This window comes from Myxocyprinus asiaticus, chromosome 9, assembly GCF_019703515.2.
Source record: "Myxocyprinus asiaticus isolate MX2 ecotype Aquarium Trade chromosome 9, UBuf_Myxa_2, whole genome shotgun sequence".
Taxonomy (NCBI): domain Eukaryota; kingdom Metazoa; phylum Chordata; class Actinopteri; order Cypriniformes; family Catostomidae; genus Myxocyprinus; species Myxocyprinus asiaticus.
Window position 1 is genome coordinate 21405411 of NC_059352.1, and position 22016 is coordinate 21427426.

Genomic DNA, 22016 nt, shown 5'->3' on the forward strand with positions numbered 1-22016 from the left:
TTAAATATTAATCTTTTTCTCATCCAGTGATTGAATCATTTCAGAAGACATGTATTAAACCACTCGAGTTGTATGGATTACTTTTATGCTACCTTTACGTGATTTTTGGAGCTTCAAAGGTCTGGTCACCATTCACTTGCATTGTATGGATGTACAGAGCTAAAATATTCTTCTAAAAATCTTTGTTTATGTTCAGCAGAAGAAAGTAAGTCACACATCCAGGATGGCATGAGGGTGAGTAAATGATGAGAGAATTTTCATTTTTGGGTGAACTATCCTTTAACCAGGTTTTATTAAATCCAGCAAGCAGGAATACTGTTCAAGGAGAGGTTCGATCTCATTTGTCCACTTTGTCCAATGCATCGTCCTTTGTGTGACAAAGTTAGTCTAATTTTGCTGGTCTTAACTGGTTTAAGCTTGCATAGCTGGTCTCCCAGCCTGGCCAAGCTGGTGTTTAGCTAATCTCTCTGTCGAACCTGCTGACAGGTATCCAAAACCTCTTTAAAACCATCAAAAAGACTAGACAAACCAGCTTTGTGGCCAACTAAGTCCAGCATACCCCCAAAAGCTGGTTTAAACTCTTTTTCAGCAGGTAGGTCAAAAACTGTTTCTTACAGCTGTCCAATCAATCAGCCGCTAGTGTCCCTGTGACAGTGACAGAAATAACTGAGACCTCATTCATCTTGTGAAGAGAGTTTGATGTACTTGGCTATGTACAGGAAGCCTATATGTTCAGGCACTCCTCACTGAACAGATGACTGTTCAGAGGAGCAAAGATTTGATCTATGACTGTAATCTATCATGCCATTAAGCCATGCAATAATGCAAGCAGTGCCTTGTCGTCACTATGCTAAATGCTTTTACCCAAGGCATGATGAGTGTAGGGAAGGAGAGGACTCATGTTCGTGAGTGTGTTTGTGTGCGAGTGAATAGATCTGTATCTATTAGTGTGTTTGTGATAACACAACCACACAGATTGTACTAGTAACTGTATTGAAACGAATGCCCTGAGCTAAATTTACAGGATAGATATGTGCCTGGGCAGGAAGATTGTAGTTGGTCCTGTTTTGGCTCAAAAGTGCCTAGGAACTGAGAAGCTAGAGACATGGAAGTCCCAGAAATGGGGAAATATATACTGTATTGCCTCTCACAATTGGTAAAAATGAAAATTCTGCCATCAATTACTCACCTTAATGTGGGTGACTTACTTTCTTTCGTGGAACACAAAAGGAAATGTTAGGCAAAATCTTAGCCTCAGTTTCCATTCACTTTCAATTCCATGGAAGAAAGTCATACAGGTTTGGAACTTCAAGAAGGTGAGTAAATGATGACAGAATTTTAGCCTGAACTAATCCTTTAAGTGCACATGGAAGACATTAAGGAAGAGTATGTTTGGCTCTGGAAGTATACTGAAGGATACAAAACTATATATATTCTGTCAAATTATTTTTCAGCATGCATTACTGTTTTTTAGGAGTGTGTGCAGGTTTGAGTGTATGACTGCATATATGAATCCCTTCCATTCCCTCCCCCATCCTATTTGACTATTTTACTTCTGTGTCCCATGCCAACAGGCTGGATACCCACTATTCTCTCCATTGAATTCTGCCCTATTGCTTTTCTGGGTGGCAATGCTCTCTTGGCACTGTCATGCCCACAAAGAAGCTCCTCCTGAACCCATAGCCTAGCTCAATCCAACTTAACCCTTAAACCAGCAATAAACATATTTCTAATTAAAATAATTGCAGCACAGTGGGAGAGCTATTAACTGTTAGCAACTACTGACATGATGAGCTATGAGGTTAGTTATCATTAAACAGCACTACCTACTACTAGTGACACAGAGCAGAGATGATGCTAGTGTAAGTAGTTTTAATTTCACTAGTAGTGATTATTGCCCAAGTTAGATTGATTGAGAGATTATGGGCTGAAAAAGACACTACGAGAAGACAAACCCATTTTGTAGCTCTCAGATGCGAAGAGCGAGTGCTCTTGTGTCCTTTTGGCTCTCTGTGGTTATGTGATCTCCTCAGGAGACCAAGGGGTGTACCGATGGAAGGAGAGACGGAGGAATAAAGGGCGGATGGAGAAGGAGAGAATGAGAGAGCGAGAATCGCCCTCAGGGGAATCCGTCATCGTCCAGACTGAGCGCCACGCGCTGCAGAGAGCAGATAAAAAACAGTTATTCATTGTGAGAGAGAGGAGAAGAGAAATAAATGCATAAATTAGGAGAGAGTGGAAGGGTGTGAGATCAAAATAAAGGGAGAGAGAGAGAGACAGAGAAAACCCACGGAGAAGGAGACAAGGATTCAGATACATCCAATATGCAGATCCCCCCCACACACACTGTGATGAGTGTGATGTGCAGGGCACTGGAGAGAATCCTGTTATGCCACTGGGATGGCCCACCCCGCTGCTGCTACTTCACTGATATCTTTATCTGTGATTGTGCTTGACATGCCGACTGTAGCAAAGGAACCTCAGCTTCACCATATCACTCTGTCACGAGCCCTCCGTTTTCCTATCTTCACTTTATTTATCAGTATTCTGCCCTGTTTGCCAGTAAAATAGCTCAAAATACTTAAAACAAGATAAATGTACTTGACAAGCAAGATATTACAACATGATCACACGAGAAATCGACATGTTGCTTCCGAAAGTTCATGTACCCTGAAATCATCCCCATTCAGCCGAATTACTGACAAGTGCCAACCCCCATCAGACATTTTTGCATTCAACTGAAGCATCAACATCTTTCCTAGGCAACCTCCAAAATACATGTTCTAGTCCCGTGGGAACCAGGAAGTAATTGCGATCAGATAAACAATAATCAGAGCAAGGAGATTGCATTTTTGCTCTAAAATAAATTTTTTAGTCTACTGATGGTTAGGTTTAGGGTTGGAATTTGGGCTAGAGTTGATAAAATATGCATTCCTGTTGACTGAATTATAACTCACTTTTGGCACCACTCTGTGGACATTTCACCTGGAAAAGTGGAGCTCACGCGTGCCTATACGTTCAACAACACTTCCAGCTTTGGCCACTGGGAGCAGTGGTTTGATTTTCAGTAAGTACAGACTTATTTCAGAAGCAAACCTTTCGACCTACTGTTGCCGAATTAACAGTGATCAGTATTAAGACATAAGACATGAGAATTGAATTAAGTTTATGCTTCTTACCAGATTTTTTTTTTTTTTCATAACTATGCTTTAATTTACTTGAAGCATAATCTAACTACATTTAATGAGGTTTATGCTTAAAACAAGTAAAACAAATAGTCAATGGGGTAAGAAAAATAAACCTAATTAAAGGAAAATTCACAATTTTGCTTCTCAAGTAAATTTATCTTGTTTAAAGGATGCTTAGATATCAGATCCAACTTCATATTTACTTTTTCGGCCCAGGCCTACAATTAGTAAAATATATGAATAAATTATTACACCACTCTAATAAATAAACAGCTAAAAACCTAAATAAATAAATGATTTTATATTAAAAAGATTGTCCTGTCATTTAAGGTGCTCACTGCTCATCCCTAAAGCAATTATAATTATTTATTTTTTTTAAATAAAAAAACAACTATGGGATAATGGGAGAGCACAATTCAAATGCTTTCAAACAAAGAAAGCATTTAAAGCTTTACAAACACACAACACAGAAACTAGACTATAAAATACAAACAAACAATGAACTAATCCTTACATGGTAATTCTTACACTAATTTAACACAATTAAATTAAAATAAATAAATTATGAGTATAATTATTATGGAAAGAGGTGGTGGATGAATGGCGAACTCATTATGCAAAGTAAAATATATAAGAGACAGCATAGTGCCATTCTCTCTCTTAGTCGCACTATGAGCTTGGGGTCTTAGCCCCGCCCTCCTTTTATAACTATCCAAATGCCTTCCTCCCTTTGTTCACTTTGTACTTGAAAGCATAGGTGCTCCTGAGTACCAATGAGCTTGTGGGTCTGGGATACTGCCCCCCAGTGGCAGTGCTAGGTATGGCTGTCTGGCACTGCCACTCACAGCAGGATAAACGTGTCCGATCTGCTCGCTGCGGCCGATGTGGATTTCGTCGTCATCGTCCTCTGTGGTCTTGCGGTAAACGGGGTTGTCGAAGTTCATGCTCTTGGTGTTCCGCCTCCTCCAGTTGCGCCACACCAGGTATCCTCCGGTACACATCAGGCCGATGACCACTGTAGCAAGGATAGGAACTGCATGCGTTTAACACACAGTCGACACACATGGCGGGGCGTTAACACAGCCAAGGGACACAGAACGGTGCTTAATGACACACAAACCTTAGAGGAATAGTACATCCAAAAAGGAAAATTCTGGCATCATTCACTCACCCTCATGCTCCAAACCTGTATGACTTTTTAAAAAAGAGATGTTAGGTATAATGTAGCCTCAGTCATCATTCACTTTTATTGTATGGAAAAAAGATATGATGAAAGTGAATGGTGACTGATGCTAACATTCTGCCTAACATCTCCTTTTGTGTTCCATCAAAAGAAAGAAAGAAAGTCATTTGAGTTTGGAACAACATAAGGGCGAGTAAATGATGACACAATTTTTGTTTTGGTGAACTGTCCCTTTAAAGGTGCATCATGGCAGACCTGGGTCAAATAGTCTTTTCAAAATAGTTTCCAGTACCAAAAGTATGGTGTAAATGAAATTATTATGTATTATAGCTTCTAATTGCAATCTACAGAATCATCAGATTTTAAAACATTTTATTAATATTGCGATTTTTATTTTTTTTATTTTGTAAATGTCTGTATGACTTTATGATAAATCAGTTATTTAAATAAAATAGAATGACAACAATGTAGCATTCTACTGTTTGAAATATTTGCCATTGTATATTGTGTTTCACGTACTATTCTTCAAAATAATAAAGTAGGCAGTATATAGTGTATGTTGCACAGTATGCAGTACACTAGAATTTAATTCTCCATTATGACTTAGATAATTTAATAAAAGTCTGACCTTATCACCTTGCTAAACGAGCTACTCAACAAAATCAGGTTTAAACAGATAAATCAAGATAGATGCGTATTTTTAAACAGGTTTAAAAAATGAAAAATGTTTGAATTTGAACTAGGGCTGCCAATGACTCACCTTCCCACCCACCCCCCACTCACACAAAGTGGCTTAGTGGAGCATGTGGAGGGCATGCTCACATGATGCTCAATGAGAAATCAGGGGTCTAAATGGAACCAGGAGAAATGGAATTGTACTGTGTGCATGCATACACATGCATACATGTGAAGGGTTTGGGAGTGCATTGCTATTCAAGGTGAATTGATAACCATGTGTGGCTTCACTACAGTGGCTAGCTAACACCTTCCCTAATTTAAAAGATCAGCCACGACTGCTTCAGTCCCCTGGAAGTTCTTCCTAATTGCTCTTTTGTCTGAGGGGCCGTGGAGACCCCCTCATGATGTGTTTTCCTCCATTATTTAGCCTCTACTGTCTCGTACACATTTAGAATGCATTCTGTCTATGAATTATTTTTTGAACCACACTATAAAAGCAATAAAAGCATTTAGAAAAAAATAGCAATTTTAAGAGAGGTGGGCATAGAGGGACTGTAATTACAAAATTTTAAAATTATTTTAAGTGAGCAAATATTTAACTTAGTATCTTCCATTTGAATGCAAGCACTGACAAGGTCATTTGACTCTCACTAAGCCACTCGGCAGACACAGCTCAGACAATCAATGAAGCCCATCAGGTCCTTTTGACAGAGACTTTCTTTGAAAAACAAGTTCATCCTCCATCTCAGATACATATATAATTTGGTTTATGCTTAGTTTGAAATGACCAAACAGTCAAAAGGATGATGTCTAGAAATTAACTGAGAGATATGATAACAAAATAAATGTATGAGTGACAATTATTTTTGAAAGATCATAATAAACCATTTATAAAGCATTAATTACATACATAATGCAATATATTTAGAAAGAAACGGCTGTAGAATGTGGTCATTCACAATTGTGAAATAAACACTGTAACTATAAAGGAATATTCTGTATCAAATACAATTTAAGACCCTTCAACAGCATCTATGGCATTCTATCCATACAGACTAAGGAAAAATGTGAACATAGTAACTCAAAAAATAGCTCATCGGCTGAACTTGATTCAGTCGTGGACAGTGGTTCCACGAGTTTGAAATCTGTTTTATTAACTTAAAATTACTATTTAATCTCAACACAAACACTTTGAGTAGAAAAAACCTAGTTGAATTGGTAAAACCCAACAAAATTAAACGTGTCAAATGAAACTCTAATAAATCTTTTTTATTTCTTTATGTACTAATGAGTGAAAGTGAATGTTAACATGCTAAATACATGCTGGTTGGAACACTACAGAGTGTAGTTTAGTAAATATGCTATGGTTAGCACAACAATTGCACAACAATTGCTATCAAATTCATATGCGACATCTGCCTGTTAGCTCAAGCCCCATAATTCACCATAATGGTAAAATGTTCTAGAATTGTGTTGCTTTAGTTCATTTTAATTAAGTAAACTGGACAAGCAGCAAAAAAAAAAAATTTTTTTGGTGTGTGTGAAATGCTCTTAAAAAATGTCTAATGTGTACAGCACTGTGAAAAAATATATTAAACTGTCACACTTTTACAAAAGTATATCAATATATGTGTTTAAAAGTATAACATTGAATGTGTAAGCATATGACTGGTTTCAATCCAATTTAAAAGCACTTTTCTATGGAGAAAAACACACCTACAGGAATTACATTGGCAACACATACAGTAATCAGTTCATCCACCTAGAAGATTTGTCCTCATCTGTCAGGGTTCTGCCCTTAGTTTTGATTTTTTTCCCCCTTTTTGGCAGAGCCCTGACATGTACGTGTTCTTTGTCTCTATTGTGTCTGGATTCAGCCACTTCGGTTGGTTCAGTTTATTCACTCTGTGGCTGAGTCCAGGCACTTGTGTTTTGTCTCGTGCTGTGTGAATGCACTTGGGTTTGTGTTTTCTTTTTCCCTTGTGCATTCGTGTCTGTCTTCAGTGATAACCCCACCCTCTTGTTTGCCTTGTTATCTGTCTGGTTGTTAGTTAATGTGCTTCACCTTCCTTCCTTGTTTACCTCTTGATTTCTCCCTCTTTATAGTTCCCTCGTGTGCTCTGTCCTGTGTTGGATTGTTTTGTGAGTTATCCTGTTCAGTCGTGTTGTTCTAGTCCTGTTCAGAGTTGATTCCTGGTATCCTTGTTTATTTACTTGTTTTTCTCCATTGTGAGAGATTTTGTTCTGTTATTTTTCATTTAATTAAAACTCATTATTTCATGCCTGCGTTTGGGTCCTCCTTCCTGCACACCTGACATCATCAGCTCAAAAGGATAATTTATTTGAATTTAACATATCAACTTATAATATTTCTTACTGAATAAATCATGTAAGTGCTACTACAAGCTTCCCATTTCTGCTTTTAAACCCTTTGGAATGATAACACCCTAGACTTTCATAGTAAGTGCATTGCTGTTCACAAGTTGTCCTTTATTCCTGTATTTTCTGTAGAAATGAGCATGCCACAGATGCTTTCAATAGAGCTTGCGTTGTATTTATTCCAGAATATTCCTTCTGTATAAGTTTGATGAGGCAGTTGCAAGTTTCTAAATGGCTAGTTAAGTGTCTCTAAAGCAGGTAGTGCACATAAAGCTGAAGGACACAAGCAGTTGATCTACTGGGTGAACAAGACTGAATTCAAAATGTAGGATAAAATATTTAGTCAACATTAATACTCACCTATTGGAATAACTATACCCAGAACTGCAACAGTTATATTGTTACCGAGGACGAAGTGGTCATTTCCACTTCCAGCTATATGTGTGTGAGAGAGAGAGAGAGAGAGAGAGAGAGAGAGAGAGAGAGAGAGAGAGAGAGAGAGAGAGAGAGAGGAAGCAGAAAACAATAGAGAAAAAGAGAAGAAAACGTAACTTTCAATTACAAGCCCATTATAGATCATCAACAGTTGAGTAAACAGACTAGCATGACTTAAAATACTGAATGCACCTTTAAAAGAGCATTAACAGAGCAAGACAAAAACAGTGATTGGGGGCCGCTGGTATGTTCAAGTTTAGTGATGACCATTTTCAGACAGCTGAATCCTCTCCTGTTTGTATAGTAAAGCACTCATTTGCCTTGATATCTCGCCCTCAGCCATACATTGCTGTTCATACACTTTGATTTTCTCTGTTACTTTCCCTCTTTTAAGTAAGTTTCTGCTGAGCGGTCGTTTCCATCAAATAAATCCCACCACAATCTCACGATTAGTAGCACGTGGTCCACCATTAGCTACAGCATAATTAGTGTCTGATAATGAAGTCTGAGCCAGGAGATTAAGAGGACTAGACGGTACAGCATTAGCATACAGATACAGACAAGACAGCAAGAGGGGAAACAAAAAGGGGCTTGGCTCCATACCGAACAAAAGAAATGCAGTGCAGAAAACACAGATTACATAAAAGGAGTTACAAAGAAAACTGTTTGATCTGTAAGAAAAGATCCTCTTGCAGCTACAGCCAGGGTGTTACCTGAAGTGTGTTTTTGTGATAACCGTTACATCTAGGTTTCTATGGCTATGCTTAATTTTTATCACCTGGTTCTGTTTGTGAATTTTGAAGTCTTGTTTAAATGTATCTCTTAAGTTTCCATTAAAAGAGCATTATTTTTCATAACATACACAGCAATGCTCTTCAATCATCTCAGATCACCTTTGCAAACTGCTTAGGCAACCGCCCACAACTCCATAGCATTGTGGTGGTGAGTTTTGCGCAGTCAATTTATTCATGACTCAAAAGCCGCTTTTCAATCATGGGCCCAAACAGTTCTTGTTGCTGAATCATGCCATTACATACCAATCCAGGCTCACTGGCATGGTTATGGTTTCTTTTTCCACTGTGGTGCTGCAAAATCAGGATTAGAATGGACTGACTGAGCAAGTGACCAATCGTGAGTCGCCACGTCACTACAGGCGTTATCCCAGAGCACTTTTCTTGAGTACGGTTAGCTAGTCATGCTGAGAAATCAGAGCCGGGAATAGTTTGTAACCGTACCGAACTGTGCTCCAGTGGAAATGATATTGGAACCGTTAATCACCATGGTGGAAAAGCACTTAATTTTCTTCAGAAAATGTACAAAATTAATTTAAGACTGCAATTTGTAATTGACGTCACTCTTTACATGCTTTTGTTTTAATAAACGTGGAACTTGGATTCAGAACAAACACATGAGTTGGCCTTGTTGTGGTTTATGAACATGTATAAATGTAAAGTAATGGGCAGATATATAAAATCATATTTCAGTTCTGGAACATGTATTTGAGTAATATAAAGCCATTTAGAAATATACACAACAGAGCACAACTCTTTTTATATTTGAAAAGAATGCACTCCAAACAATGCACCGTAAACAGAAATGTTACATGAATTTCCCTTCACGCTAAACAATTCTCCACATCTACAAAAAAAAAAAAAAAAAAAGCTGCGTCTGTGAAAACACAAGGCAGTGTATTCAAACTCACAGACAACATCATTAATGTAGAAGCTCTCAGTGCCAGTTCAAACTGCTGCCACCTCACTCTTCCCATTCTGTCAGAAAGTTTCCTACAAGCAATTCACCTGTAACAGGTCATGCTGACAAACTTCATTATGGCCACATCCACAATGCAGCAAAAATATGGTTGTCAGTCACCTTCTGGGTGCTTAATACCAATTGTGTTCTGAGAGAAATCTCTTACAATCTACAAAGGTAAACCTTTGTCATCATTAGCAAGTGCCCAGAACAGGCAGAAAGGGTGCTGGCATACTTCATCAGTTATCTCAGTGCAGCAATTTGCAGGTTTTATCTAATGGCGAGTTTCAGCACCTCTGCTGTGTAATATCCTGATAGTCATAAAAAATTCAAGAACCCAGATTTATGGTTAGAGTCCAGAATGGGCACAATTGCACTTTTATCAGGAGAGATGGCTAAGAGCTGGACAGACCAATGAGATCTCATTAGTTTTTGTGGGTATTTGCGGGGGTGGTGGTGGAGGGGTTGGAGTTTTGAGGCCTTTATATGAAAAGGCACTTTTGGAATAAAGACTCTAAATTTGATGAAGACCCAAAATGTAATAATTTTTGGTTTTAAAAGATACATGGTTCTTTTGAGGTTCACATAGTACACCCAGACATACCCAAAATAAAATGGTTGGAGTTCATGAACCCTGGTCACTTTTGAAAGATGACACTTAGGAGTTTATTTTTTTTTTTCCAAAAGTCAGAATATTATTATTATTATTATTATTATTATTTTGTTTTTGGAAAAGCTCAAAATGATTGTGAGCTATTTGCAAATAATATTTTCATTAATATAATATGACTCTTTCCTTGCCACAACCTAAACACACAATTAGTGGAAGTCAAAGCCACAAGTCTTATAATGTTCTAGTTCTAATCTAGGGGTGATAACTCTCCCACTTTTAGTTTTATATATCATTTTATAAGGCAATGTTAAATTAAATTAATTTTATAAAAGGATACTTCATAAACACATTTATTCAATTCATTCACAATATGCACATATTCACTCTTTGTAAGCCTGATATGCTAAAAATTGCTCTGTTAAGGTTGTCTTTTAACATTCATAATTACGAATGACATTACGAAGCAAGTACATTTGCAAATTTTGCAAAAAGGTGAGTAGTTTGCCTCCTATACTGTTGGTCAGTATTACATTTCTTTCTTAAAATAGTGTCCACAGTTTAGCTACTTGCATCTTACATGGCATTGATACTCTTAACCTGAACTGCTGACCTTGCTGATGTTTCACGCTGGAGTAATTCCCACTTCGCTTCTAAGGAACATGAGTCTCACCTTCTTTGATTTGATTGGCCATCTCAAATGACAGTGACGAGCAGCGTTAGACCACTGAGCACACTAAAAATCTGGCAATCAACATTATTGTTGCAAATGCTGTTGATTAAGCTTAACTTGTATTGAACCCGGAATATTCCTTTAGTTAATTTGTTTATTTTAATATATTAATTAATTATTTGTTTTCTTTATTTATAATAAATTAGATTCATTAACTATGTTTAACATCATCAGATTTAATTGAAAGTTAATTTGCCATTATGGCAGTTATATTACGATTTCTAAAGACTGCTAGGAATCACTAGCAGCACGCACGCACACAAATCAGTAAATGAGGGAAACACTTTAATGTTAGGAATGTGCACGAGTAATCGATTAATCGAGTACTCATTCAGCTTTAAATAGTTGACTAGTAAAAACAATACTAGAATATTGTAATAAGATTTTTCTATGTGCCTTTGCCTTTGGTGGGCAGCAATTAAAGCTGTTTCTCTCACCTAAATCTTGCCATACATTGGTAGGAGCTGTCGATGCATGACATTGTTAAAATACGGTCATTATTTAAAGTGGTTGTATCCCTTTAAAAGACTTTGAATGTATGTTTCTATGTGTGAGGGCATGTTTCTTTTTTTGTCATTTAGATGTTGTTGTTTATGCATAGAGCTCTTTTTTAAAAAAACATTTTTCTTTAAGAATAACAGGTTCAAAAGTTGAAAGTTAAACTTAAATTTTAAATTAATCAAATTTACAGAATTAATCAAAATGCCCCTAGTTAATGTTACACTGTAACGTTGACTGTGTTTCATCTACATTTCAGAATTGTTTGTTGATAATTAAAATCACGCTTTTCCGACATTAAAGGGGACATATTATGCAAAATCCAACTTTTCATTGTTTTTGAACATAATTATGTGTCCCGTGTGTGTAGACAACCACAAAATATGGTAAAAGTCCATCCCCTCATTTCTTTCCTTTCCCCATCAATAAAAAAACAGTGTATCCGAACAAGCCATTCAGGTTTGCAGCCCCTTATGATGTCAAAAGGGGAAAGGAACCGCCCACGGCTGGCAAAGAGATCCACCCGAGTAGCTTAGATCCACCCTCATTAAAACCTAACCCAACCCAGTGGATTAGTTTTATTTTTGATGGCAATGTGCTCACAACAATAGGAAAATCCCTATATGTTTGTGCAAACCATTTTACGTCCAACTGCTTTATCAACGAGGGTCAACACAAGGCTGGATTTGCTTCCAAGCTAAAGATCAAGGATGGATCGATACAAAATGTCCGTGACCCAACTTCAGATTTGCAAGTCGTAAGTTTCACACTTTATACTTTGTTAATGTTTGCAATTTGCCTTTCTGAATTTGCTTGTTTGCACGTTGCGTGAAAAACGTTTGTTGTGAAAACATTGTGCTTTGTGTAACGTAGCAACAAGTCCCTAACTACCTTTTCCATAACAATGAAGCTGTAGCTCTGTTTCGGTTACAATATAAACTGATTGGCGTCCTCCACAGTCCCACTTGAGTGTTCATGCAATGAAGCTTTTCCGTGTAATAAAACTGGTCATTATTTCAAAAACAAATATGAAACGATAGTGGTATTTTCTACAACTATAGCTGTTTTTCATATTTCATAACTCGACTTTTGTTATGCACAATACAGTAAGATGATTGACTTAGTCAATTGTTGTCGCCAGGGTATCCATGGCACCAGCAGGAAAGGCACAGCCCACTTACAGAAAGGGGTGTGGGGAGCAGCAGCTCCTTTGCATTTAAAGCTACAGACACTAAAACAGCCTGTTTGGAACAGGGCTACAAAACAGGTATACAGGCATTGTAGAATAAATGATCTGTGAGGTATTTTGAGCTGAAACTTGACAGACACATTCTGGGGACACCTGAGACATATTAAATTGTGTAAAAAGGGGCATAATATGTCCCCTTTAAATTCAACAATTATTAAGAGTTCAAATTATTTTTCTTCGGGGCATGCGGGACAAGAATATTTTGTTAACATAAAGCTTCTATCAGATATTGTGTTATAGTAGGTCTATAATATTTTTTCACTATATAAATAAAACATCTCTGTTTATAGCTTTAATTTTTTTTATTACATTTTTTATTAATGATTCATCTTTTTTCTTTTTTTTTTTTTAAATCATGAGAAATGTTTTCCAGCAGGAAATATTGAAGAAAAAAAAAAATCAACTAAAAATTGCTTTCAAAATGTATCTATAATAGAGAAATTATCATTTATACTAACATTTTTATGAAACAATAACAATAATAAAAAAGGAGAAAATTGCTCTCTCCATGCATCTTGTTTGTTGGTGAAGTTGCACCAAAATGTGTTATATATGCAATGATATAATCTTTTGACTTTTCAAATCGAATGTTTTCTTTTTTTTCTTTTTTCTTTTGGAATGCCCAAATTCCCAATGCGCTCTAAGTCCTCGTGGTGGCGTAGTGACTCACCTCAATCCGGGTGGCGGAGGACGAATCTCAGTTGTCTCCACGTCTGAGACCGTCAATCTGTGCATTTTATCACGTGGCTTGTTGAGTGTGTTACCGCGAAGACATAGCACGTGGACACTTCACGCTATACTCTGCAGCATTCACGCACAACTCACCATGCACCCCACCAAGAGCGAACCACATTATAGCGACCACGAGGAGGTTACCCCATGTGACTCTACCCTCCCTAGCAACCGGGCCAATTTGGTTGCTTAGGAGACCTGGCTGGAGTCAAAATCTAATGTTTTCTTGACCAAATAAAAAAAAAAAACATAACTTTTCTGTTTCTCTGAACTCATGTGTTTTAGTCGTCCATGATTTTAGTCCCATTCTTCCAAAATTATAGATAATCTCTGAAAGAGTCTAAAAAAATGCAGCACTTCTGCACGAGACAGAGTAAAAATATTGTGAGGTGGCACGAAGTCCATCTAGCGCAAGTAAAGCAACTTAAAAAGACAGTGTACAGCCCCTAAGACAACTGACAGCCTCACGTGGGCCACTGAAAATTTCACACAGGCCGGATTTGGCCCACGGGCCTCCAGTTGAATAGCACTGCCGTAGGCTAATGACATCAACAAACGCTAATAAGAGTCAGGAGTTGGCAAACCTGGCATCCAATTAATGAAACCAGATTAGAGGTGTGGGTTGGAGCTACTTTGACTTATAAAAAACACTTAAACATTTTGAGTTTGCTATTCACAAGAAGCATCTGCTGATGTGGAAAATGCCTTGCAAAAAAGAGATCTCAGAAGACCTATAGTCAAGAATTGTTGCTTTGCATAAAGCTGGAAAAGGTTACAAAGTTATATCGAAGAGCTTTCGTCTGTCCAAAGTTTGTCAAATTGTCTATAAATGGAGACGATTTATTACTGTAGTTACTCTCACTAGAAGTGGCCGTCCATCCAAGATGACTCAAAGAGCACACCACAGAATGCTCTTTGAGGTAAAAAAAGAACCCTAGAGTGACAGCTAAAGACTTGAAGGTTAACATCTCTGTTCATTAGTAAACTATATGGAAAACATTAAACAGGCATGGTGTGCATGGCAGGACACCACGAAGGAAGCCGCTGCTTTCCGATAAAAACATGGCTGCGTACCTGAAGTTCACCATAGACCACCTTAACACTCCACAATTCTACAGAGAAAATATTTTGTGGACTGATGAAACTAAGGTTTGGAAAGAACTACGTATGGTGTAAAAAGGGCACCACATACTAACATGAAAACATCATCCCAACAATTAATTATGGGGCTAATTTGCTGCATTGGGGCCTGGACTGCTTGCCATCATCGAGGGAAAAATTAATTATTAAGTTTATCAAGGTATCCTACAGGATAATTTCAGGGTGGCTGTGTGTCAGCTGAAGCACAGTAGAAGTTGGGTGATGCAGCAGGACAGTGACGCTAAATATAAAGTAAATCCACATCAGAATGGCTTCAAAAAAAGAAAATCCACCTTTTGGAGTGGCCCATTCAGAGCCCAAACCTTAACCCAACAGAGATGCTGTGGAATGACCTCAAGAGAGCCGTTCATAACAGAAATCCTAAGAATATGGCTGAGCTGAAACAGTTCTGTAAGGAAGAATGGTCCAAAATTCCTTCTGAACGTTGTGCATGTCTAATCCTAAGCTACCGGAAATGCTTGGTTGAGGTCATTGCTGCCAAAGGAGCATTGACCAGTTATAAAATCCAAGAGTTCACTTACTTTTTCCACAACACTGTGAATGTTAAAGGGATGTGTTAAATAAAGGAATGAAAGATTATAATTGTTTGCATGCTTTTTGCTAAAGCACACTGTGTTTTTTCCAACAATGCATCTCTTCTGGTGTGATAGACAACAACCTCTGACAGTCATTCAGTGGGTTTCCATGGATGTAGATCCTTGTAAAAGGTCTCTTCTTAATGGAAAGGAGGAAGCAGGAGTTGGTGAATTCAACACAAACAATATTTTTTTTATAAACAATCAAACTCACTTTTCAGCATAATCTTAATGGGGCTCATAGGCACAGCACAGTCTCTGGGTGTGTGCATAGCTCTCTCTGCTTTACAGGCATCTGGCTCACTCCTAAATCTGTCTCCAACTCTCACTGCAATGACAAACAGCTGCAAGAGACAGTCATTCCAGGTGAGGATCCTTACCATTCTCAACTCCCTATCTCGCTCTCCATTCACAGCGCCGGTGCTCAACCACGCCCCTACCACCACATACCCCCACTGGCCGGCTCAGGCCAGGGAGCCATCCGGCCTGCCCAGTACTCCCCCCATTTCTAAAGAGCAAGTCTGCAACAGCCATCTGCACCCTCAGCCTGTGGACCACCTTGAACTTAAAAGGCTGAAGAGCCAGATACCAATGGGTGATCCACATGTTGGCATCCTTCATGCGATGGAGCCACTGGAGCAAGCCGTGGTCTGAACAGAGGGAGAAAGCCCATCCCAGGAGGTAGTACTGAAGGGTGAGGACTGCTCATTTGATGGCCAAACACTCCTCCTCAACGGTGCTGTACCTCGCCTCTCTCGCCGAAAGCTTCTGGCTGATGTACAGCACCGGGCGCTCCTCCCCCTCGACCACCTGGGACAACAAGGCTCCCAACCCCGTCCGACACGTCAGTCTGTACAACAAAAGGGAGAGCAAAATCAGGAGTATGTAACAATGGCCCGCCACAAAGAACAGCTTTTACCTGCATAAAAGCCTGTTGGCATGGCTCCGACCACTGGACCGGGTCTGGGGCTCCCTTTTAGTGAGATCGGTCAGCGGGCTGGTGACGTCCGAATAATTAGGCACAAACCTTCTACAAAAGCCAGCCAGCCCCAGGAACTGTCTCACCTCCTTTCTGGTCTTGGGTCTCAGGCAGGCCGCAACTGCTGCGGTCTTATTAATTTGGGGTCACACCTGCCTGTGACCCAAGTGGAACCCCAGATACCGTACCGCCACCCAACCAATTGCACACTTCTTGGGGTTTGCCGTGAGTCCCGCCTATCGCAGCGACCTCAGAACCGCCCTCAGATGCTGCATATACCGCTGCCAATCATTAATGTATATAATGATGTCATCCAAATAGGCAGTGGCATATGCAGAGTGTGGTCTGAGGACTTAGTCCATAAGGTGATGAAATGTAGCCGGGGCCCCAATCAAACCAAATGGAAGGGTCATGAATTGGTGTAAGCCAAATGGTGTGGAGAAGGCTGTTTTTTCACAGGACATTGGTGTTAAGGGTATCTGCCAATAACCCTTCATTAAATCCAGTGTCGAAAAAAGGGAGCTGCACCCAACTGATCGAGCAGTTCATCAGTACGAGGCATTGGATATGTGTCAATCTTAGACACTGCATTGACCTTTCTATAATCCACAAAGAACTGAACCGAGCCATTGCTCTTCGGAACCAGCACCAACAGGCTGCCCATACATTGTGGGATTCTTCTATTACCCCCATATTGAGCATGGCCTTTAATTCTTCCCGAACCACTTCTTTTTGTGCTCAGATAATCGGTAAGGATGACTGCATACAGTGGTTGTTTCAATATGGTGTTTTATGAGGTTCATATGACTGGGAAGGGACAAGAACAAGAATTCTCTTTGCAACCAGGCCACGTCCATGATTTGCGACGGTGAGAGCTGGCCTCCGCAAGTGACCGGGGTGCCTTGATTGGCTTTTAAGTTCACCTTCGGCCCGTGCTCCTCCCTCTCCGGTACCACCATTGCCAAAGCCACGGGAACCACCCCCCTCAATGGTTCTAAGAGGCTGAGGTGGTATATTTGCCATGCTACACCCCTATCCATTCGTTTAACCTCATAATCGACTTCCCTGACTCGCCGTGTGACCTCAAAGGGCCCTTGCCACTTTGCGAGTAATTTAGAGCTTGATGTGGGTAGTAATACAAGGACTTTATCTCCCTGTGTAAATTCCCATAGCCGAGCTCCCGTTATACAGTTGGGACTGACGTTCTGAAATTCTCCTGTGATAGATGCCCCAATGTGTGGAGTTTTGCTCTCAGGTCAAGAACGTATTGAATTGGGGGCCTGGGTAGCTCAGCGAGTAAAGACGCTGACTACCACCGCTGGAGTCACAAGTTCAAATCCAGGGCGTGCTGAGTGACTCCAGCCAGGTCTCCTAAGCAACCAAATTGGCCCAGTTGCTAGGGAGGGTAGAGTCACATGGGGTAACCTCCTCGTGGTCACTATAATGTGGTTCGCCCTCGGTGGGGCGCGTGGCGAGTTGTGCATGAATGGCACGGAGAATAGCGGGAAGCCTCCACACACTATGTCTCTGCGGCAACGCGCTCAACAAGCCACATGATAAGATGCATGGATTGATGTCTCAGATGCGGAGGCAATTGAGATTCATCCTCTGCCATCCAGATTGAGGCGAGTTGGGCATTCCAAATTGGGGAGGAAAAAAAAAACATATTGAATTTTGTTTTTGCTGTTTGAAGGTCCCTCCTCCCAATTTTCCCTCACAACATCTAAAACACTGTGAGGTTTATGCCCATACAATAATTCAAACAAGGAGAACGTGGAGGCTTATGGGACCTCTCGAACTGTGAATAACAGGGGTTCAAGCCACTTATCCCAATTCCGATCATCTTTGTGCACGAACTTACGAATTATGTTTTTCAGGGTTTGATTAAACCTTTCGACCAAGCCGTCCATTTGCGGGTGGTACACGCTTGTCCGAATCCAATTAATACCCAATAAGTCGTACATCTTGCATAGTGTACGTGACATGAAGGTAGTGCCTTGATCAGTGAGGATTTCTTTCGGAATCCCCACACGGGAGATATTTCTGAAGATTGCCTCAGCAACACTATGTGCTGAAATGTTGCGTAGAGTCACTGCTTCCAGATATCGCACTGCGTAGTCCACCAGAACCAACAGAAAGCGATGCCTGTGTGCCGTCCGCTCTAATGGCCCAATGAGGTCCATACCAATTATTTCGAAGGGGACCTCGATTAAAGGAAGTGGGCGCAAAGGTGCTCTTGGGGTGCATGCCGCACACCATCTGCGAACATCCCTGTGAATGCCCGGCCAATAGAAATGGGCCATTAGATTGTTCAGTGTTTTTTCCTGTCCTAAGTGACCTGACATTGGATTATAATGAGCTGTCTGGAATAACATTTCCCGACAGCTCTTTGGTATCAACAACTGGGTTGTATCTTCTTTTGTCTGAGTGTCCTGCGTCACTCGATACAACTGGTCATTTACAATAGAGAAGTATGGTGCAATGTCTGGCTGAAGACATTGACCATCAATCACTCTCACTTGGTCGATAACATGCCTAAGAGTCTCATCTCATATCTGTTCCTGAGGAAAATCCCCAGCGGGGAATCCTCTAAGGGCTGGGGAAGCCGAGACTTGCCCCTCCCTTACGTCATGATGTGGAGCTGTTGTAGACTGCCCCGGCTCTGCCTCCCCAGCCAGCGCATCACAACTCCCACACTGAGATGCTCCGTTACAGGACCCATCTGCACAAATTTCACCTAACAAAGTGGAAAACGCTGGCCAATTCATGCCCAAAATTAGTGGATGGGACCCACTCTGCCGTCTCTCTCGGAAGTTGAGCAATAAACTGCTCCAGTACCACCAAGTCGATCACAGCTCCAATGTCGTGTTGCTCAACCAGCAACCACCTCCGACAGGCGTCCCGGATCTGCTGGGCAAAGGCAAATGGGTGGCCGTGCTCGCCAATGGTCAGCGGGCGGAAGTGTTGGTGCTGATGCTCGGGTGTCCAGCCTACCTGTTGCAGGATGGTGTTCCTCAAGTCTCCATTGGCAACTGCTGCTCTGCAAGTTGGGCTTCCCTGGACAACAGTGGTATTAACCGGACCGCCCACTGGGTACTTGGCCATCCGCAGGCCCCTGTCATCCACTGAAAGAGCTCCAGGAAGGCCTCTGAATCTTGAAAACGTCCTCCAGAGGTGAGGCATCCATGGTGGCATTCTTCCTCCCTTAAATCCCAGGTTTCGGCACCAGTGTAAAAGGTCTCTTCTTAATGGAAAGGAAGAAGCGGGAGTTGGCGAATTCAACATAAACTATATTTATTTTTATAAACAAACTAACTCGTTTTCAGCATAATCTTAATGGGGCTCATAGGCACAGCACAGTCTCTGGGTTTGTGCATAGCTCTCTCTGCTTTACTGGCATCTGGCTCGCTCCTAAATCCGTCTCCATCTCTCACTGCAATGACAAAGAGCTATTAGATACAATCATTGCCAGGTGATGATCCTTACCGTTCTCAACTCCAGATCTCGCTCTCCATTCACAAGCTGGCACTCAACCATGCCCCTACCACCACAATCCTATTATTTAAGTCATTAATGCCTTTATCTTGCTGCGTCCAGGTGGCTATGTACAGTACCTGAGCATCCCTGCACATATTCCAGCGACTGTGCAATGTGAGAGTGAGGTAGAGGAACAAGGCTGAGGGCAATGTTCATCAGTCAAGGCTGGCTGCTCCTCTCTCTTCACTGCCTGCTCTAATTCAGCACAAAGACACACACACTGGGACCCTGGGACCCTGGGATACTACTGCTGCCTCATCTATCACTCTCAAGTGGCCCAGTGATGCTCAGCAAGCAAATTCCACCACACATTAACTTTCACAGGCTCTGAGGACTACGGTGCAAGCGTACTGAACCAGATTAAGGTTTCTAAAACTTCAGAGCGGCTTTCTTTAAAGAGAAGAGGAAACAATCATCAAAATGAACAGACAGAATAAATTCTTTATTCAGTCTTCCATTGAATAAAGCAATAGCACCAATACAGATTTACTTTTCAAAATAATGAGAAAAGCACACATTTAAACAGACTCACCGCGATGAGAGAGGTTGGCATTTGCCCCTTGTATGCTGTTGCCGTGGGTGACGGTTGTAGATGTCTGTCTGTGGTCTGTTGTTGTCTGGCTGGAGGTTGGTGGTTTCCATGGTGCTGTAGTGCGGGGCTGAGTGGTTGTTGTGGTGGAGGTGGCCATGGAGTGTGTGGTGGTGGAATGGCGTGTGCTGGAGTGAGTGGAAGGGCTTGTGCTGATTGTCATGGGAACAGGGCTGGTTGTAGTCATTAATGTTGATGTATTTGTAGGTGTAGTTGTAGAGGTTGTAGTGGTGGTTGTGGGTGGAGTGGTGATTGTAGTTTTATTTGTAGTAGTAGTAGTGGTGTATGGTTCTAGTGTTGTAGTAGTTGTACTTGCAGCAGTTGTCATCTTGAGTTTGACTGCAAAGATAGAGACATAGAAATATGATGAAAAAGTCAGGTGACTTAGATTTATTCTCCCTAGCAACAATTGGAGCTGTATTTAACTTCCTGTAACCTAAAACCTATTTGAGATTCTTATTTGCTATTCAACTTTGACACATTCTCAAAATTGCACGATGAAATTGAGATATATTGAGACATTTGATAATTTACACACACACAAATAAAATAAAATAAAATAATAATAATCATTTATTCATGAATAAAATGTAACTATTTTTTTTTTTTTAGCTATTTAAATATCTGTTTCTTGTTATTACCTAAGTGTGACAAAGGGTGATTCTCCACACAGCTTAATTTTATACAGTTTAAATAAGCTTGACCTGTGACTCTTCAAATTGTTACCTGGCACACAGCGGCGCATGTCTGGGCCCAGTTCCATGCTGTCTGGGCAGGCACATGTGTACTTAGGTGAGTGATCTGTGATCTGAGGAGCTCTGAGACACAGATACTCACAGCCTCCATTGGGCAAACTCCCCATGTTACAAGTGTCTGGAGCTGGAACAAAGGAAAAACTATTGGTTGTCTTGAGGAATGGTCATTTTTGCACTAAAACATCAGAGAAAGAGAAATGCATCCATGTATCTTGGTGAAAAGGGTTAGATAATATTAATTAATATATGTTAAATTAAACTGTGAATAGAAAATTGACTGAGCTTGAGCAACTGCTGTGTGCGTAAAGAGCAAGAATTTGTCCTTTGATGTTGTTATCAATGGAACAAATGCAGTAATGTAATGCAGGGAATATTCATTTGATTATTAGCAATCCATTTAAGGTGTGCAGCTGTGCTGAGGGTCCTGTTCATTAAACATGGGTCTCAGAGTCGGGCTACAGCAAAAACACTATTATCAGCTCTGTTGATAGTCAAAAGGGTTTGATGAATGTAAAAATATATTTTATCAGTCAGAGACTCTCATGTTAAAAAGAGAATATTTACACACAAGGGAAACAAGAGAGATCAGACAAAACATGGACAGAGAGAAATTTATATTAAAAATAACCATTTTCTGTAGTCTAAATCCCATTGCAACCTTTAGACCAAAAAACAGAACTCATTCATCTTACCTTCCAAGATCTGAAAGAGTCCGTTTAGCTCTTAGAAACACCATTCAGTAGGCTATTTTATTGAATAATATTATTCATATTAATATATTCATTATTTCCTATAGAAGCATTCTCTCTTCATGAAATCACACTTAATTTAGTTTTTGCAGGGATGTGCTGCTGATTAATATTTCACTCAGAGGTACTTAGAAACAAAAAGCTGGATTTCATTCTCATCATTTCTCCTTAAGCGCAAGTGTGTTTTCCTGGTTTTGTTTGCATTTTTAGAGCAACATTTTAATTCTTTGATTT

At 40.2% G+C, this 22016-nt stretch overlaps 1 protein-coding gene across 3 annotated transcripts in view; it reads right to left on the reverse strand.

Annotated features, from left to right (window-relative positions):
* Positions 1-238: 238 nt before the first annotated feature.
* Positions 239-22016, reverse strand: part of LOC127446579 (low-density lipoprotein receptor-related protein 8-like) — a 247712-nt gene continuing 225934 nt past the window's right edge. Inside the window, exons 15-19 of one of the 3 annotated variants that reach the window (XM_051707608.1) lie at positions 21005-21157; positions 20222-20617; positions 7789-7863; positions 4034-4203; positions 239-2158 (exon numbers count right to left, since the gene is read on the reverse strand). In XM_051707608.1, the coding sequence (XP_051563568.1) occupies positions 2120-2158; positions 4034-4203; positions 7789-7863; positions 20222-20617; positions 21005-21157 (833 nt within the window). In that variant the 3' untranslated portion in view covers positions 239-2119. Of the gene's footprint in view, positions 4222-7788; positions 7864-20221; positions 20618-21004; positions 21158-22016 lie in introns of all 3 variants that reach the window. The other 2 variants (XM_051707607.1, XM_051707606.1) reach the window with 2 other exon arrangements.